Raw genomic sequence first — 18,316 nt, 5'->3', positions numbered from 1 at the left:
GTCATAATAGGGGGAAATCTAATTGTCTTGTTTGAACTCTTTCGATATAAAAATGAAAAAAAGGACAAGTTCTTAAAATTTTCTGTTTTTTTTCCTTGTTTTTTTTATACAGACATGAATAAAATGTGACTTTTACAAAACAGGCCACCTGTACAATACAGTTTGACATGATGCTTACACCGTTACACATATAAAAAAGATTCCGTTACACAACTTGGTCAGAAACATCCACACACACTTTTTTACCAAGCAGCACTCGAGTGCTTAAAAACGGATATTAACAACTGTAGGTCCATGGGAACCTTTACTCACCTCTGGTCCTTGTGCTGGCAGGTCGTCATGGAGACAGTGCCTACTGGCCTTCAGACAATAACCTGATTGACAGGAGCAGCCTGAACGGTAAGCACTTAAATCCCCACCATCATTTCCCACAATGCACTTAGAGACAGCACTACATCCTGAGAGTGTTAAAAAAAAAAATAAATAAATAAAAATTGCATAATTTTTCATTTCCCCTGCTGTGTGAATGGATGGCTTTCGAAAAATCTTTGATTTCTTTTTTTTTTTTTTTTCACCAAGGTGGCTATGGACTCCATGTGGTGCTTCAGACTTCAAAATTTATAGTATAGGAAGTTTTATCAGCTCTCGCTTTTGTTAGAAATGCACAGAAAACCTTGGCGGATCACAAAACACCATTACGTTAGCTATCGTGTGTGTGTGTGTGTGTGTGTGTGTGTAATGTAAGAGCGACGCAGATTGTAGCCTTCGTGATTTTGAAGCTTTTGGCCAGAAAATTGTACAAAGGATATGGCGAGTTCTGTGGCTTGTGGCCGGAGTTTCAGTGGCGGAGGCTAAAAAAACGAAACAAACGGCGTCAGAGTTTCTGACGCCACTGAATAGAGAAATGACTTAATTGTAATTGCTCTTTATCGGGAATACACTGCTGTGGATGTGGAGGGAAGATTTCAGTGCAGGACAGCTGTTCCCTGTCCCCTGCGTGTAAAACGTTGTTTTTGCTTGTGCGTGTGTGTGTGTGTGTGTGTGTGTGTGTGGGATGCTGGGCATTCTGTTGGGAAATCTCTTAATTAAGACGGAGCAGGATAATCACAGGCTGCAGATGCACACAAGTGTTTTGGTGTGTGTGTGTGTGTGTGTGTGTGTGAGGAGGCGAGGCTCTTGTGTGCACATGTGAGCAGCTGCAGGTGGGTTTAAACTGCGTGTGGTGTGTGTGTGTGTGTGTGTGTGTGTTACTTCTTTGGGTCCACCCTAATTAAATAACACACACACACACACACACACACACACACACACACACACACACACACACACAAAAAAAACGATAATATTTAATCTTACAGTTTCTTTAGTTTTTTTAATCTGTATTAACATTGTTATATAGACGCTGATACTTACTGTAGCGTCTGGGTCATCGCAGAATTTATTGACTTAAGATTCTATTATTATAAATTAATTATAATAATAATAATAATTAGTAGTAGTAGTATTAGTAAAAGTGTTAGTAGTAGTAGTATGTTTATTATTTTGTGGTAATAGTGATTGAAATAATAACAGAAATAATGGTGGTGTAGCAGTATGGGCTGTAGTAATTGTAGTCATAGTAACAGTAATAGTAGTCGTAGTAATAATTGTCGTGATAACAGTAGTAATAGTGGTCATAATAGTAACTGTAATAGTGAAAGTAATAATAGTAATAAAAGTAACAATTCAAATTCAAATTTTATTTGTCACGTACACAGTCATACACAGTACGATATGCAGTGAAATGCTTTCAAATTATTGTAGTAATCATAGTAGTGGCAATAGTAGTGATAGTAGCAGTAGTTGTAGTAGTAAAAGTGGTTGGATTAGTAGCAACGTTAGTAGTAAGAGTAGCAATAATGGTAGTGGTAATAGTATTACGTTATAGTTTTAGTGGAGATAGTATTTATGGTAATAGTGATAATAGCAGTAATTGTGGTAGTAACAATAGTTATAATAGTGGTATCAATAGTAGTTATAAGAGTTGTAGAAGTATTAATCGTAAGAAACGTTGTAGTAGTAGTAATAGTGGTAGAATTAATGGTAGTAATCATTGTTGTGGCAGTTTTAGTAATGGGTGTGAAAGTATTAATAGTTTTAGTAGTGATAGTGATAGTGGTGGTAATAGTAATTACTGTATAGCAGTATGTGTGGTAGTAACAATAGTTATATTAGTAGTATTAATAGTAGTAATAAGAGTTGGAGTAGCAGTAATAGTAATAGTGGTAGTATTAATAGTATTAAAAGTTGTTATAGCAGATATAGTAATGGTTGTAAAAGTAATAATAGTTTTAGTAGTGATATTAGTAGTGGTAATAGTAATAATAGCAGTAAATATAGTAGAAACAATAGTTATAGCAGTATTATTAGTAGTATTAATAGTGGTAGGTGTAATAGGTGCAACAGTGGTAGTACATGTGGTAGTAATAGTGGTAATATTAGTAGTGACTAGTAGCAGTTGTAATAGCATTAGTAATAGTATTAGTAGTGGTAATAACAGTAACCCTAGTAGTAATAGTGATAGTATTACTAGTGGTAATAATAGTAACCCTGTGATAGTATTAGTAGTAATATTAGTAACAGCAGTAGTTGTAATACTTTAGTTTTAATAGTGATAGTAGTAATATTACTAGTAGTGTATTATTACTGTACTTATGGATACTTATCACTTTTTGGAATTATTATTATTATTTAGAAAATTCATGCTTGCATTTATTTATGTAAAATTACAAAGTATTCATGCATTATCTCAAAGCACATTTCCTAGTTCACACAAGGTGAGGCCACACACACACTTTGTCCACCTAAATCAGATGACTATTTTCACATGACCTCCATCTACACTCACCTCATACCATCTCGGCTAATTTACCTCTATCTAAGATACGTTTCAGTCACAGAAGTATGAAAACAGTGTAATGAAACATTAAGTGTATTCTCAGGCCAGGAGATTCATACGGTGCCATTGTATCACATTTTATATTACTACACATTAGAATTCATGGAGTCTAGTTTGCAGCTGATTAGACATGATTGAAGTTAAGTGAAGCTGATTTTTATTGAAATGTCTCATTTAGCCGAAAGGTTTCAGAGGCGAGGGAGAGGCGGGGAATGCTGGAATAACGCGCACATCTTATTTTGTATCAGTCTCCAAATGATAACCACCAGGCATGGTGATGCATGCGGCAATAACCTTTAGGGGGGAAATAAATAAATAAATAAATAAATAAGGATAGATTCGATACAGGTCAAGAATATATTATTATTTTTGGAATTGGAATTAGGATGGGAATTAGGAATTAGAATGTACAGTATTTATTAAGGTGATCAGTTTAACCATGTAGAGGTTCATCAAAAAATTAAATCTGTCTAATGGATTAAGAAGAAAGTGAGAAGATATTCATGCATTAGTTCCTAAACGTTGCAAATGGGCTAAATTCCAGGACTGTAGCTGTGAAGTTAGCGGTTAATAAAGGGGTTACACCTAACCAATAGTAGCAGTATTTGACCCAGTGTCATAAACCCAGAAACAGAAAAAATTTCAGAATTCATTTGAAAAAATCTGCCCTGCAACCTTTAGTCATGGACCTTCGGGTGTCACACCTGGGGGTACCCAGAAGCACATCCAGGCATCGTTGTTCTTTTGGTCGCCACAGATCCGCATACAATTTGGCACAAGGTTTACGCTGAATGCCCTTCCTGACACAAACCTCCTATTCTATCTGGACTTGGAACTGACACTGAGGATGCCCTGCATCGATGGTTTTAGCATTGGCTGGGAATCGAACCTGCTCCTTCCACATGGCAGATGAGAAGTCTACTACTGAGCCAAAGAAAGAAAAAAGGATCAGGCCTGAAATAACTCATAAGAACAAAGCCCTGAAGCATAAACCATGCCAGAATTTCCAGACCAAGATTCAGAAGCCAAACAAGACCATGAAGATCCCGAAGGCAGAATCTCACCCAAAACAATAATACAGAACAGAACACAGACACAGAAGACCCAGATGCAGAAGCAGATTTTGACCCAGTATAATAAACCCAGAAGCAGAACCAGACCCAGACAAACCAAACCAAAAAGGAGAATCTGATCCCATATAACTAGCCGAAGAGGACTGTCTGACTCACTGGGATAAACCCAAATTTAAAAACTAAATTAAATCTGAATGAAAATAACCTGGCCAAGAAGAAGCACTCCTAGAAGAATCAGATGTATGTAAAAGCGTAATCTAAGCCACTATAAAAGAGATCTGGAGGACTCAGAAGGACAGAACCAAAAACTAGAATCCGACCCAAAATGGCTGAATATTATCCAGCAAGCAGAACCAGACCTACATGAGCAAAATCCTGAAGTGGATTTTCAGCTTGTACAACTAAAACAAAACCCAACGTCGGAAACAGATTTAGAAGAATCAGGTCAAAAATCTGGTCCTGACACTGCTTAACTAAAACAAAACTAAAACTTAATATAAATACTTAAATTTAAAAACTAGGCCTAACGTTAGAACCCAGACAAACAAGACTTACAAGCAGTACCAAGATTATACTCAACAAATGCATGCTACTGTAGACAGCAGAAGTAGAACAAGTTCCAGAATAACTGGACCAAGACTAACTAACTATAAATACATAGTAGCCAGAAGTAAAACCCTAGAGCAGTACTAGAAGTCTGAGATCTTAATTCTTTGTAACCTTGAAGAACGAGGCATAAGCTTCTGTGAACCACAGAGATTCAGAAACAGAGTAAGAGCAACAGAAGAAGGACCAGAATTTAAAGCATCAGCAGGTTCAACACCCAGAACCAGAAGCAAATTCATCTCAGACCTCGGACCAGTTTCAGAAGAACCAGACTCAGGAAAAGATTAATCAATTCAAATTAGTCCAGAACGAAAGACAAACCAGAAGAAAAGATCCAGAAGTAAAAAAACAACAAAGAAAAAAACAAGAATGATATATTCAGAATTTTTTTAAACCATGAAACCCCTTATGTTGCAAAATATCTCTGGACATTTAGAACCTTTTACCGTACAGAAGAAGGAAAGAGATTCATGCACACGCCTAGTAATAGGGTCAGTTCTGGAGAGCGGCACTGGATCTTTCATGTATCCCCTGTATTAGCAGAAGTGACTACACTGCTCCCTGAATCTCTTACTTCATTTCTGTCGCTCATTACTCTGACCTTGCATTCAATCAAAAATAAAAGAAGCGCTGGAGTTGAGGGGAACTGAACTGAAGACAGGTGAGGGAGGGAGACAAGGAGGTTAACAGCTCACAGACTGTGAGAAGAAGAGGCAAAGCAGCCCAGCTGCCATGTTGATACCCTTCGTTTTGGCACGACATAACGCTATTGTCCTCCAGGCCTTTTTTTTTCTTTTTTTCTCACCAACCGCAGGTGCCGTACAACAATAAGCCCCGACCGGACGAGGAAAGAGGGAGCCTATTAGTTCCGACTCTCTAACCAGGAACAGGTGTTATGAGAGTGAGAATGAGAGACCGAAGCTGGCGGGGATGTCAGTGTCTCACTAACAGCTACGCTAGCCACACTACACACTCCTCATAGCATCATAATTTGGTGTACCTTTCAAAAAGAAAAAATAGACAGGAGTTTATAGTTTGGTCTGTCTTTTTTGCTTGAAAGCAAAGACCTCCTTTTTTTGTTTTATTACCTACAGTACAGTACTTCCTCGTCATGGTTCTCCATCATCACAACATCACTGCAATGCTTCTTGTCTATGTCTATGTAATCAAAAACATGTTTTTTTTTTCAGAGTCCCCGATTGGTCAGATCCGACCTCCGCACGGCAGCGTGACTCCTCAGAAGAACAGCAACCTGCTGGTGATCATCGTGGTGTCGGTGGGCGCCGTCACCGTTGTCGTTGTGGTCATCGTGGCTCTCATCTGCACGCGCCGTTCATCCGCGCAACAAAGGAAGTGAGTCCTTTTTTCCGCGTCCCCCTGCTCTAAAAATCGCTGGAATACAGTACACTGCTTTTAAGACCTTATCAGGTATTACAGAGCCTGCTTGCTAAGCCTGTGTGCTATTTGTGCTAAGTGTTTTCACGGCTTGTTTGGAGAGCCAGCTGCCTGCGGCGAAGCTGCCTGCCTCCTCTTTCCCTTCCCATAATACATTGTTAGGAGATGTAGGGGGTCAGCAGGCTTTCTGCCTGAGCTCTCTCTGTTTTTTTATTCTCTCTCAGCTCTGGTAGTGTGTGTTCAGAGGTAGAGGGTAAGCAATGCTTTCGGGTCCGTAACCTTCAAATGAACCCACTATTATTGTAATGTGACGTATGGGATAGACAGCAGCATCCTCTTAGAATTTTTATACCATATGTTCACATTTTGATGTGCTTACAGTCGGCTCGCTATTCCACCAGTTACAGTAGGGTTTTTTTTTTCCTGTTTTCGGTGTTTCAAGTCGAAGATGAATTAAACAAGAGCTTAAGCTGAACTTTTTTAATGACTTGACTTATCTATAGCTTGAGGCTTTATATGAGTCCATACATCTCTTTTCTTTTTTTCCCCCCGATATTCCCCCTGGTTTAGTCGTAGCCAATTCCTACTTACATCTCTCTCAATTCTGGAGGTCGAAGACTTGCCACATGCTTCTACTAAACAGCTAACGCTAGCCGAGTGCTTCTTTTTGAACTGCTACTCGCGCAACTTTGGGGGTCAATACACTCGGCCGAAAGCGCTATCCGCCCCTTCTGCTTGCGTGAGCTTGCAGGCGCCCATGATTGAATAGTCATGGCTTTATTATGACTGACGCGGGAATGCAAGTATGCTAAACTGTTCTTGCCCAACCTGCTCTCTAGACGGCTGGATCTCTGTAGCATCACCCAGGAATTGAACTCGCAGTCTCAGAATACTTGTCTGTTGCGCCGCTCGAAACTGTGAATTAGCTGGTTTATGCTACATCAATATGTTTTTACAGTCAAGATAGATTTAAAAAATGTAAAAAATAATAATAATAATACATTTCACCACAAGTACCCAAGAAAGTATACTATTTATTCATTTATTTATTCATTTATTTATTTATTTTTAAAGAAGATCAGGACCTGCAGTATGCTTATTTGTGAATTTATTGCATCATAAATGTCACCATGATATCTTTTCATCACAAATACTGTATATTATTTCCACTAACAAAAACCAAAACAAATTTAAAACACCCTATTCATGGTTCTGTGTTTAAATCCGTGTGTGGAGACATGCTACCGAGGCGCTAACATAATATTGAAAATCCTATTTTCCTGACGTGACCGCTTCCTCCCTTGTGTTTGTCATCGGGGATTATTAGGTTAGCCGCGGGCTGCTCTGATGGCTGCTGACAGGACTAGCGCGGCTCAGGGCTGACTCATTATTGTAGCCGCAGCGCTAACGAGAGGAGCTGAAGTGCACGGCTAAAAACCCTGTCGCGGTCTCTGACAAACTTACTGTATGTCCGGCAGATTTGCTAATTGCTAACACCTAAATGAGGTAAAATGCCCTTTAACAGTGATGCTGTTAAGTCACTTTAATTGCTACAACCTAGTGTGAGTGTGTATGAAGGTGGAGGAAACCTGTTAGTGAAACATGAATCCTGATTTTTCTCCTCATTAATATATATTTTTTATTATTATTATAAACTGTACGCACACACATACACGTGCACACATACAGTACACATCACATGCAGCTTGATGCTACTGATGAGCGCCTATACCGTACAGAGAGCTAAAGGATTAAATCAGGTGTAAAGATAACTGTTGCTCAAGCCTGTTTGTACTTTTGTGTGTGTAGAAAGCGAGCCACACACAGTGCAGGGAAAAGGAAAGGAAGCCAGAAAGACCTGCGACCTCCTGACCTCTGGATCCACCATGAGGAGATGGAGCTGAAGAACATCGAGAAGCCGCCCAGCTCCGCCCCGTCTGGCCGAGAGTCGCCGATCCAGAGCTGCCAAGAGATCGCCCCCGTCAGCCACAGCCAATCAGAGAGCCAGATGGGCAGCAAGAGCAGCCACTCAGGTAACACAACAGGGCTTTATGTTCTGCTTCGGTGCTGAAAAAAAAAAAAAAACAGAAACACGACAGAACAAAAAACAGAAAAGGTTTTTCGCAGAAAAATTACTTTTTTTTGCTTTTGTCTTGTACATTTGAAACTTCACTGATACAGAGCTGCATCTCTCGGTTCTTCTGTTTCTTTTTTTTTTTTTTGGGGGGGGGGGGTTCCCACAAAAGTTTTTCCCCTAATTTAGTCGTGTCCCATTCCTCCCAGTCACTAGGGGGCTCCACATCAAGGCTACTGCATCTTTTCGAACTGCTCACTCACGCACCGTTGGGGGCAGCGTTACACATTTAGAGGACAGCGCTATCCACCCCCTCCGCTTGCATGAGCTCACAGACGCCTCTGATCAGCTGTAGAACCGTAATTAATGTGGGAGCACAAATGACCTCTCATCCCCTCTTAGAGGGCTCGACCAATCAGCTTTCTCTTGAAGGGAACGCCACTCAGAGGCCCCCTTCTGTTTCTTAAGAGCTGCAGATGGGTTGGTTAGTGGCTCGCCGCAACTGTTAACCTTTTTTAGGTCTTAGTTGTTTTTTTATGTTTAACATTATTTAACATCATTGAATGTCGCTGTTAATTAAAATTGATAAATATACACAGTAAAAATCAGCTTGTTCATCAGAAGATGGGTTTGAAATCCAGTTTAATGTCCCGGACATCAGTGGGTTAAAAGGTTGTATTTTTATTGTAACTTGTTTCCAGGTTCTGCGTTCTGATTGGATATGAAAATGTACATTACTAAAAGGGCGTGTCCAAGCCTATTTTAGAGATTTCTTAGCTTTTCTATGTCTTGCAAAATTTTTGAAAAAGGAGTATAATTGGGGAGCTTTAATCGAGAAATGTTATCAGTTATTACAGTCGTCTATAATAAACTACAGAGACTTTTAACTACAGAAGATCTTCCGATCCCCTTCCCCTTACTGATGATTAACAAACACAAGCAGGAAAGATAAACAGCTTCGTATGTTGCTTGGTATTTTGTTTAAAGTCAGGTTTTCTCTGGCTGACTAATGCATCTGTACATAACAGCTTGTGTAACTTTGACACTTCATCCTGCTGGCTGGAAGCGGAGCCGCCCACCGCACACATTCCTAATGCCGCTCTAACCTGAAGTGATGAAAAGCGCTTTTTCACTTTCGAGAGCTCTTTTAAACGGTTATTTTAAAGAGAAGCGCCGTTGGACGCGTCGCACCCGAGATTCTTTGTTATTAAAATGACCTCGGTAACTGCCGGGTTCAAGTAGGAAATATACAAACGCTATATTTTTCCATAATGGTACGTTTTAACTAGAGCAGTGCTGGGGTGAGATGTTTTCATTGCTCGTCTGGTTAAAATATAGTTTGTACGGTTGTGTTTTTTTTACATTTAGAATTTAACCCACTGTAAATAATAAATACTGGATGGTTCAACTGCGTATTAGTATATAAAGTTATAGGGAGTGTACGTACATGCTTCTCAGAAGCACAGCAGACCCGAGGGACGATTGTAATAATGATAAAACTCTTCTGCATTACAGCTCAGTCACTTTTCACTCAATTTGATGCTGAACAGAACAGGAACATTTCAGAGAGCTGACTAAGAGTAAACAGGACGTGATCACATTCGCTTTATCTCTCCTCTTCAGGCGGTGATGCCGATGAAGCCTCCAGCGGAATATCCACACTAGATCGCTCCCTGGCTGCACGGAGAGCCACGCGCTCCAAGATGATGATCCCTATGGAGTCTCAGCCCAGCAATACACGTGAGTGGATAAAACCCTTTACATATTGAAGAGTTATTCTTGAACCATTTCAGATTTAAGTGGACCTGAAAGGGGAACCAAAAAAAAAAAAAAAAAAAAAAAACAGTAAATGTGTCTATCAGTTCTGAAGTACGGAGGAGCTTCTGTTAGTCCAAGTCTGAGAGGAGCAGCTGCTGTCGATCAGTTTCAGTAAAAGAGATGTGTGACGTCTGTGTCTAACAGTTCAAATGAAAGAGGGCTCTGTGTTAATTAGTGAAGTGAAAGAGGTGTGGATTTTGTGTCTATCAAAATGAAGGAAGTGTGGCCTCAGTGTCTATCAGTCCAATTACAAAAACTGTGGTGTTCATATCTACTGGTCTTAAAATATGGAGGCGTGGATGAAAAGAGAAGGGAGTGTGGCCTGTGTACCTATTCGGCCCGGAGACGGTGGTGTGGCCGTTGTGTCTGTTGGTTTTTGTCTTTGCCTATTAATCCAAATGTAGGAGACATGACATCTTTCTACTAATTTAAAAGGAGAAGGTGTGGCCTCTGCCAATTAATCCAAATGTAGGAGGTGTGGCCTCTGCCAATTAATCCAAAGAGAAAAAGCGTGGCCTCTGTCTATTATTTCAAGTCAAGGAGGTGTGGACTCTTACTATTAATTCAAAAGGAGAAGGTGTGGCCTTTGCCTATTAATTCAAGTCAAGAAGGCGTGGTCTCTGTTGATACATCCAAGTGTTGGAGGCATGACTTCTTTCTATTAATTCAAAAGGAGAAGGTGTGGTTTCTGTCTATTAATCTAAGTCAAGGAGGTGTGGCCTCTGCCTATTAATTAAAGTCAAGGAGGTGTGGCCTCTGCCTATTAATTAAAGTCAAGGAGGTGTGGCCTCTGCCTATTAATTAAAGTCAAGGAGGTGTGGCCTCTGCCTATTAATTAAAGTCAAGGAGGTGTGGCCTTTGCCTATTAATTTAAGTCAAGGAGGTGTGGCCTCTGCCTATTAATTTAAGTCAAGGAGGTGTGGCCTCTGCCTATTAATCCAAACAGAGTGTTTGGTGTGGATTCTGCCTATTACACAACCGAAGACGGCATGGCCTCTGTTTATTAATCTAAGCCAAGGAGGCGTGGCCTTTAGGTCACTGCAGAGGATTGAATTGCATAGAAAGAGCTGTGAATTCCATCATATTAAATCATAGCCTGCTTTATATGATTATTTATCACTTTCTACAGATTCTTCATTATTCATTCGATCATTAAAGTTTGGAATCCTCCACCCCACAGGCTCGTGTTAGACAGTAACTGTAGATCATCTCTCAGCAGCTCGTTCCGACTTTGAGACATGCCTCGATGGGACTGCGGCTCTTTGGCTAACTTTCCCGCCATAATAACACTTTTATCGATGGACCTCATCAGTCAGTGCCAGCCTCGACAGGACAGAGGACCTCCTCCGCCACAGCTGGGAAAACAAAGACACACATGCATGCACACACAATAATCCAACAGCAGATCGATCAAAATCAGACAGCAGATGCATTTTAACACACTGGCTCGCTCTCTGGAATGAAAAGAGAAGCAGAAAGAGCAATAAGACTTGATAAGTGCGTAATGAATTGCTCCCTGCAGGCCCGAGTGCTGCGCGACAGCGTGGACTCGAGCCAGGCCGGTGTTTCATTTGGTTAAGCTTCTTAACTGCCCAACTTTCAGGAGAGTTTAGCAGCAATAGTGCTGCACTTGGACTTTATTCACTTTGATTTGTTTAGAGTTTAGTTCACTTTATTTCGGTCCCTTTGCTTAAGGGAGGATTTTTAGTGGACTCTGATGAGCACACACACTTCGCATGAGTTCTGGGGTCGAATCAGGACAGTGTGTCTCACCTGAGTTTTTGTACCAAGTAAAAATCATTAAACAAAAATTAAACTTTATTAAAAAAATAATAAAGAAAAGCAGAGATTTTATATAAATTAAGAGGACTAAGGAATAAATACAATATTATAATAATATACAATTTTATAAATACAATACATAAACAAGTATTGTTAAATATAGGTTTATCGGTTTTCTGTTCAAATGCTGTACATTACTACTGTAATGTCGTCTTCGGTGATAAAGTGCAAAAGTTTTCTTAAAAAAATATAAAATATACTTTATTAAAGCAAAACCAACAGGAAAAAAGTCTAAAAACAGGTTTTGTCATGTATTATAATATTATTATTGTTTTACTATTAAAGGACACCTGTTTATATACATATATATAAAAAAAAATTAGACAATTTAAAAAATGGTCTTTATTTTGCATTTACTAGCAAAATATGAAAAATAAATAAATTCTTTTGCTTTTTGTCCTATTTTTTTATTTTTGCCTTGTCAGGGTTGCAGTTAAAAAAAATGCAGTTAAATTTTCCCCTATTGTGACCTCATATAAGAAGCTTGTTGCTCATCACCTCCCACCAGCCTGGGCTTGGCTCAGCAGTAACTCATTCACACAGACAGCATTGAATTAAAAATGCATTATCTAAGGAGTTATTTTTTTTTTTAGTTTGGGCGTTAACACACCGAGACCCGAAAGTGGTAACACTAAACATGACGGTGGTACAAGAGGAATTTTAACACTTAATCTGAAATATTTAAAGTTCCCGATGTTTCCTACAACTCAACCTTTTTGCTGATTCCCTGCTGAAGGTGATGACGAAAAAAAAATGCATTAAATGAATTCTCTGCTTTCTGTCCTGATTGCTGAGTAACGCTAACAAGTCTTGCATCGCTGATTGGCGTATTTGAAGACGCCAGCGAATCGCTCGGCATCAGCGACGCCGTTCCGGTCCCTGGCTGAATACAGTTCTAATCTGATTTAGAAAGACTGCTTAGTCTCCCGTACACACATTCGCATAAGAAGATGAAGTCTCAGATCATCAGAGAGGTTGCAGATGAGAGCAAATTGATTGATCCGTTATGAAGCTTTTGGCAGTCAAAGGCTGATTCTGAGCCTCAGGAATGATTCGGCATTATTCACGATAACATCGGGGGCGGAAATGAAGATTTTCTGTGCCTCTGGGTTATCGGGGCATAAAATAATTGGCATCTGCACCGAACAGGTCAACGGAGAAGGTGCGGTGAATATAAGCATGTGGAAAAAAACACACACACACATATATAAATGTTAAAGACTGCTTCCTCTGAGCTTCAGAAATAAAAAGAATTAAAAAGACTCTCAGGTCTCAGGCAGTTTAAGAGATAGCGATCTCACCGCGCTTAGCATTTCAGACACTTCTGCCTTTCATCTCAAGGTCACCGACAGAGGAAATGCGAACAGCGTGGCACGTACCTGAAGCCTCTCTGACCAGAAACTGGCTTTCTGTAGCTACAGGTGCTTAAATAAGAAACAATATACGAATAATTCATTTTATTTTCCTTATTCGAGCTGTTTAAAAACTCAGGAAAGCACTGATTTTAATGATGCACAGCGGAGGATGTAATATTATGAGTATGATAATGGGAACAACCCAGTTTTATAGGTTTAGTGGAACACAGGACAAGCGGAGGATGACTTACAGGTTTAAATGCCAATTAGATCTGAATCTGAAGGCTGCGATTTTCAAAAATCTTACAACTCAAGTCACAATTCAATTCAGGCTTATGATTCACCGATCAGGTCAGGATTCAAAGATTAGGATTTCTGAATCGTCTCAGGATTCAGGATTCACTTATCGGCGCAGGTCGGGATTTAAAGCTTATGATTCACTGACCGACTCAGGAGTTTTTTTGATTCACACATCAAGTAAGGAGTCATAGCGTATGATTAATCAATCAGCTCATAATGGGATCGGATTTAAAGCTTCTTATATAAAGCTTCTGTATAAAAAGCATATAATTCACTTGGCCGGCTCAGGAGTTGAAGCTTTTGATTCACACACCAAGTAAGGATTCATAGCATATGATTCACCAATTAAAATATGATTCACCAACTGGCTCAGGACTGGAAGCTTATGATTCACTGACCAGCTCGGAAGTAGAAGCGTACAGTACAGGATGATTCACAAATTAAGTAAAGATTCAGAGTTTATGATTCATTAATCGGCTCAGGTCTCAAAGATTCATTAATGATTAACTAATGATTCAGGATTCAACGTTCATGATTGACCCATCAGGTCAGAATTCAAAGCTTATGACATGTTATTTAACTCCGATTCACTGCTTATAATTTTCAGTTTGACTTCACAAATCAACTCGGACTTAAAGGCTTATGACACGACTTACGACTCGTCAATCAAAATTTACACTTACACTTTACAACTAGACACAAAGCTTTGAAATTGATGACCCTCGACTGCAACTTCAAAGCCTTTCGTTTAAGTACTTTCAGTAAATCATTTTTTCGATTTTATAAATCGAAGCCTAAAGTTTAAATTAGGAAGTCATAAATAAGTCATAGGTGTGTTATATTATAAAGTGAGTCGAGTTTAGTGTTAATTTTCTTCGTTGATATGGTTTTTAATTGAAATGTTTGCTATAAATCTGGAAATCAATCCAGTGTAATGGACTGCTACTGAATATTCGTCGAGTATTCCTTTTTAACACTTTAACATAGGAACTAAAAATGTTAATCACCCTCTGTCTCTGTCTCTGTGTTTCTATCCATAGCGGTGGTAAGTGCCATCCCGGTTCCCACGCTGGAGAGCAGTCAGTACCCGGGCATCCTCCCGTCTCCTACATGCGGCTACACCCCTCACTCTAAATTCACCCTCAGGCCGATGCCCTTTTCCACGCTCACCGTGGACAGAGGCTACACCGCAGGTACTCTACAAGCGTCCTCTTTCTTTTTTTTTCTCTCAATCCGATCTGTTCTTCTACCGAACAGCCCATGTCACGCTGTCCGAGTCTCAGTCTCATCCTCCTTCATTATTTATCCCCTGCCTGCACTCTCCTCTTTCTTTTTTCCAGTCTTACAAGGTCAGTCAAAAATCGTCCGCACTCTGGTTGAAGAAATTATTTTGATCCACTTTTAGAAAAGACAAATACATACATTTTTTATATTTCCTCATTTATTAAAAAATGTTTTAGGCTGAGCTGCGAGCCAGGAATGCGCCGCTGTCCTCACTTTTTTCGTCAGAAGTGAATCTTCGTCCTCGTAGGACTGCGTTTAGGGGACTAAAGACAAACAGGTGAAAGTCTGATGGAGCGAGATCAGGACTAAACGGAGGATGCTTTAACAGTGTGTGGACGTGCATCGTCATGCGAGATCACGACGCCCTCGGATATCAGTCCGCTGTGTTTAATCCGAAGTTCAATCCTCAGCTCTTCAATAAGCGTCTCACTGTAACGAGCACTGTCGATTGTTGAACCTTTTTTCCTGAAAATGTTCCAATACTTCTGGCCCTTGAGAATCTCAGAAAACTGTAAGCGTCGATGCATTTTTCCAGCTGATGGTCGACTTTTGAACGTTTTCTCGGTCGGCGATTGAGGACGTTTCCGTTCACTTCTGTTTATGATCCTCGGACCACAAGAAGAAAAAACGACCAATCACTGCACGCGGCTCTTCTTTCATGAGACGTTTGTTTTTGCTCGCAAATGAACTGATGTAACACGTTCACACCTGGGAGAACCGAAAGCGCTGATAGGACCAGTAGAAGTTTTAATATAACCGGAGTGTGGATCATTTTTGACTATTTTCCTCCCATGACTTTAATTTTGCCTTTTTTTTAACTTTTATTACATTCGAGCAGTATTTAGAGAAGCTTGTCCTCTCTCTCTCTCTCTCTCTCTCTCTCTCTCTTAACAGCTTCACAGATGACTATGTTCATTAAATCATGAGGTTCTCTTTGATAACGATATGTTTATCTTAGAATAAAAGACAGGCAGTGGCGCGGTGTGTTACTGTACAGTGTGTTCTGTACGTTTGTTTGTTTGCTTGTTTGTTTGTTTCTTTGTTTGTTTGTTTGTTTGTTTGTTTGTTCAGGATGGAGCATCACACATATAATTATTGAATTATATAAAACAGAGATAATGATTAAACATATTAAAAGCAGTATATCATTAAGCTTATAGAAATCAATCATTAAAAGCCAACCTTATGTGTGTGTGTGTGTGTGTGTGTGTGTCCCTAGCCATAACCACAGAGACCCCGCAGCCCCAGGCATCTCTAATCCCCACCGTCCAGCCCGAAGCGTCGGGGGCGGAGGAGATCCCGAGCCGCTCCATTCCCACGGCGTGTGTCAGACCCACACACCCCATGCGCAGCTTCACCAACCCCCTCCTGCCCCCACCCATGGGCACCATCGAGCCCAAAGTCTACACTCCCATGATGCCACAGCCAGGTGAGCTGCTCAGCGCTGCCGTACGATAGTACAGTATGTGTGTGTGTGTTTGTGTTCACACACTCCAGATGGTTATAATATCACTGCAGATCTGAGTGTATGCTGTGTAGGAGGATGTGAAGTTTGCACTTCTGTTCCATGCTAATAGAGGGAACGTGAGGAGAGCCGCGCTCGCACAACGCCTCCTGAATGTGTTTTTGTTTTGCGATAAAACGATAAAAGCGACACAGAGCCTAAAAATCCTTAACGCGCTGTAAGCACCGCCGCCTTTAACCTTGCCCTTTTTTTGATAGCAGGTGTACACACACACAAACACACACACACACTGCGGCTGCTGGCCTTGGAGACGATTCACAGTTTATTGTGATTTATGAGGAAGTTGAACTGGCGCTCGTGTCATCGCCGTATTTGCAGTTTATGCGTTAAATAAAAACCTTAAACGCGCAACACGACTCTACGTTTTTCAATCAGTGAAGGAGAGGATGGGAGGAGAGACGTGCAACAGATGGCGTGTCAGAGCCTGCACACACACACACACTCACAAACGGAAGAAGGTTTCCTACAGGAATCCTGACAACTTCAGCATTGAAGAAATGTTGAAAAATGATACACTTTCTCGCCCTCGTACTGTACAGGTATACGACGGGAAATATGGCTTAGCTGGCGGAATCTCACAGACTGGTGCGTTTTAACCAGCGTGTTCTCAACAGGATATGTACAGGAAGTTCACCTCTTTAAGGTAACTCTTTTTTTAGGCTAAAACCTGGTTTTTAAAAGTTATACATTAGCAGATTTCCCAGGTTTTTCCCAGAACACCTATATATACTGTATATATATATACACACGTATATAGAGTCGAGGCACCGCAACTGCAGAGTCGACCAGGCATAGATAGAAAACATTCAGGGGGAAAAACACAAAAGGAAAGACTGAGTGGATTTCTGTAGGTATACACCCTGCTGTAGCTTCCTGTTATTCTCAGTCTCTCTTCAGCGCTCGGCGTTCCAGCGTCAGCGGCCGTACCGCGCATCCCGTCCATTCGCTCCTTCTTTTGTTCTTTGTTTAGTTTTTTGTGAAACCTCAATTTCTGCCTCATAAGAGGCGATTATGTGATCAAAGCGATCCCTAAATAGGAGCACAGAGTGCACAACTCTCTCGATGAAAAAAATAAAAATCTTAGATCTTCTATTTTCCTGTTATTACCCTCTAAAGGTTCCATATTTATCCACATTTCCATTAAAGGTTTGTTCCAGAAATTTAGTTTCATCCACTTCTTATATGATGTTACAAAAGGCCAAATTTGAAATGTGAGAATCTTCTACGCCAAACCTTTAATCACAACTCATGAGATAAAAGACTAAGCGATGTTTTAAACCTAATTACAAAACTTTTTTAAAAATTAAAAAATTTATTTGTTAGCAGTGTTGGGTGTAACGTGTTACAAAGTAACGTTTTAACGCTACAAAGTAACACGTCAGAGTACTCAGATTACTTTTTTGATGTAACGAGTAATCTAACGCGTTAGGTCCGCCATTTAGGTCCTCAGTTATTTAGTTATATTTTTAAAAATGTAATCCGTTATTCAGACAATTTATTTAATCCGTGAGCCAGACAGCAGTTATTCCCAATCCGTTAGTGTGTGTGAAAGGTCGTTCCACAAGCCCCGCCCCCTCTGTTATACCCCCATATCTCAACTATGTGTTTTGACTATGTGAGGATCGAAGCGCGGACACATGGAAACGTAATCACAGCGCCAAAACTCGCGGTGAAACATGATGAACCGTACTTACAGCCATCGCGGAAAACCGCGTAGGTGAGATATTAGGGGTATTAGTAGTTAACAGATTATGGGCCAAACTTCGCTGAGTGATTATGGTAGAATAATTATAAAGTTCTTGACTAAAACAACATGCATGAGGAATCACAAAGGAGTTTTCATTTTCTACAATGGAAAAGTACTAAAACTAGTTACTTTTATCTGAAAGTAACGCTGTAATGTAACTGATTACAAAATTACAAACAGTAATTTTGTAATGTAACTAGTTACTTTAAAAAGTAACGTCCCCCAGCACTGTTTGTTAGAAATGGCGTCTCGTTGCTCATCCGCAGTACCCTTATAGTCCCCTAGGGGAGCCGCAGAACACACTTTGGGCAACACCTGCCACTTCTGAGCCCACGTGCTCCTCCAGAGAAAAGAAAAGC

General features: G+C 40.2%; 1 protein-coding gene across 2 annotated transcripts in view; it reads left to right on the top strand.

Moving 5' to 3' along the window:
* dcc (DCC netrin 1 receptor) overlaps positions 1 to 18,316 on the top strand; it is a 258,324-nt gene that overhangs the window by 228,543 nt on the left and 11,465 nt on the right. For both annotated transcript variants that reach the window (XM_053484759.1, XM_053484758.1), the window contains exons 22-27: positions 334 to 399; positions 5,808 to 5,970; positions 7,822 to 8,045; positions 9,710 to 9,826; positions 14,442 to 14,594; positions 15,905 to 16,114. In XM_053484759.1, coding sequence (XP_053340734.1) covers positions 334 to 399; positions 5,808 to 5,970; positions 7,822 to 8,045; positions 9,710 to 9,826; positions 14,442 to 14,594; positions 15,905 to 16,114 — 933 coding nt within the window. The remainder of the gene's footprint in view (positions 1 to 333; positions 400 to 5,807; positions 5,971 to 7,821; positions 8,046 to 9,709; positions 9,827 to 14,441; positions 14,595 to 15,904; positions 16,115 to 18,316) is intronic.

This window comes from Clarias gariepinus, chromosome 24 (genome assembly GCF_024256425.1).
Source record: "Clarias gariepinus isolate MV-2021 ecotype Netherlands chromosome 24, CGAR_prim_01v2, whole genome shotgun sequence".
NCBI lineage: Eukaryota > Metazoa > Chordata > Actinopteri > Siluriformes > Clariidae > Clarias > Clarias gariepinus.
The sequence above is the reverse complement of the archived record's forward strand: the minus strand, read 5'-3'. Positions and strand labels throughout refer to the sequence as shown.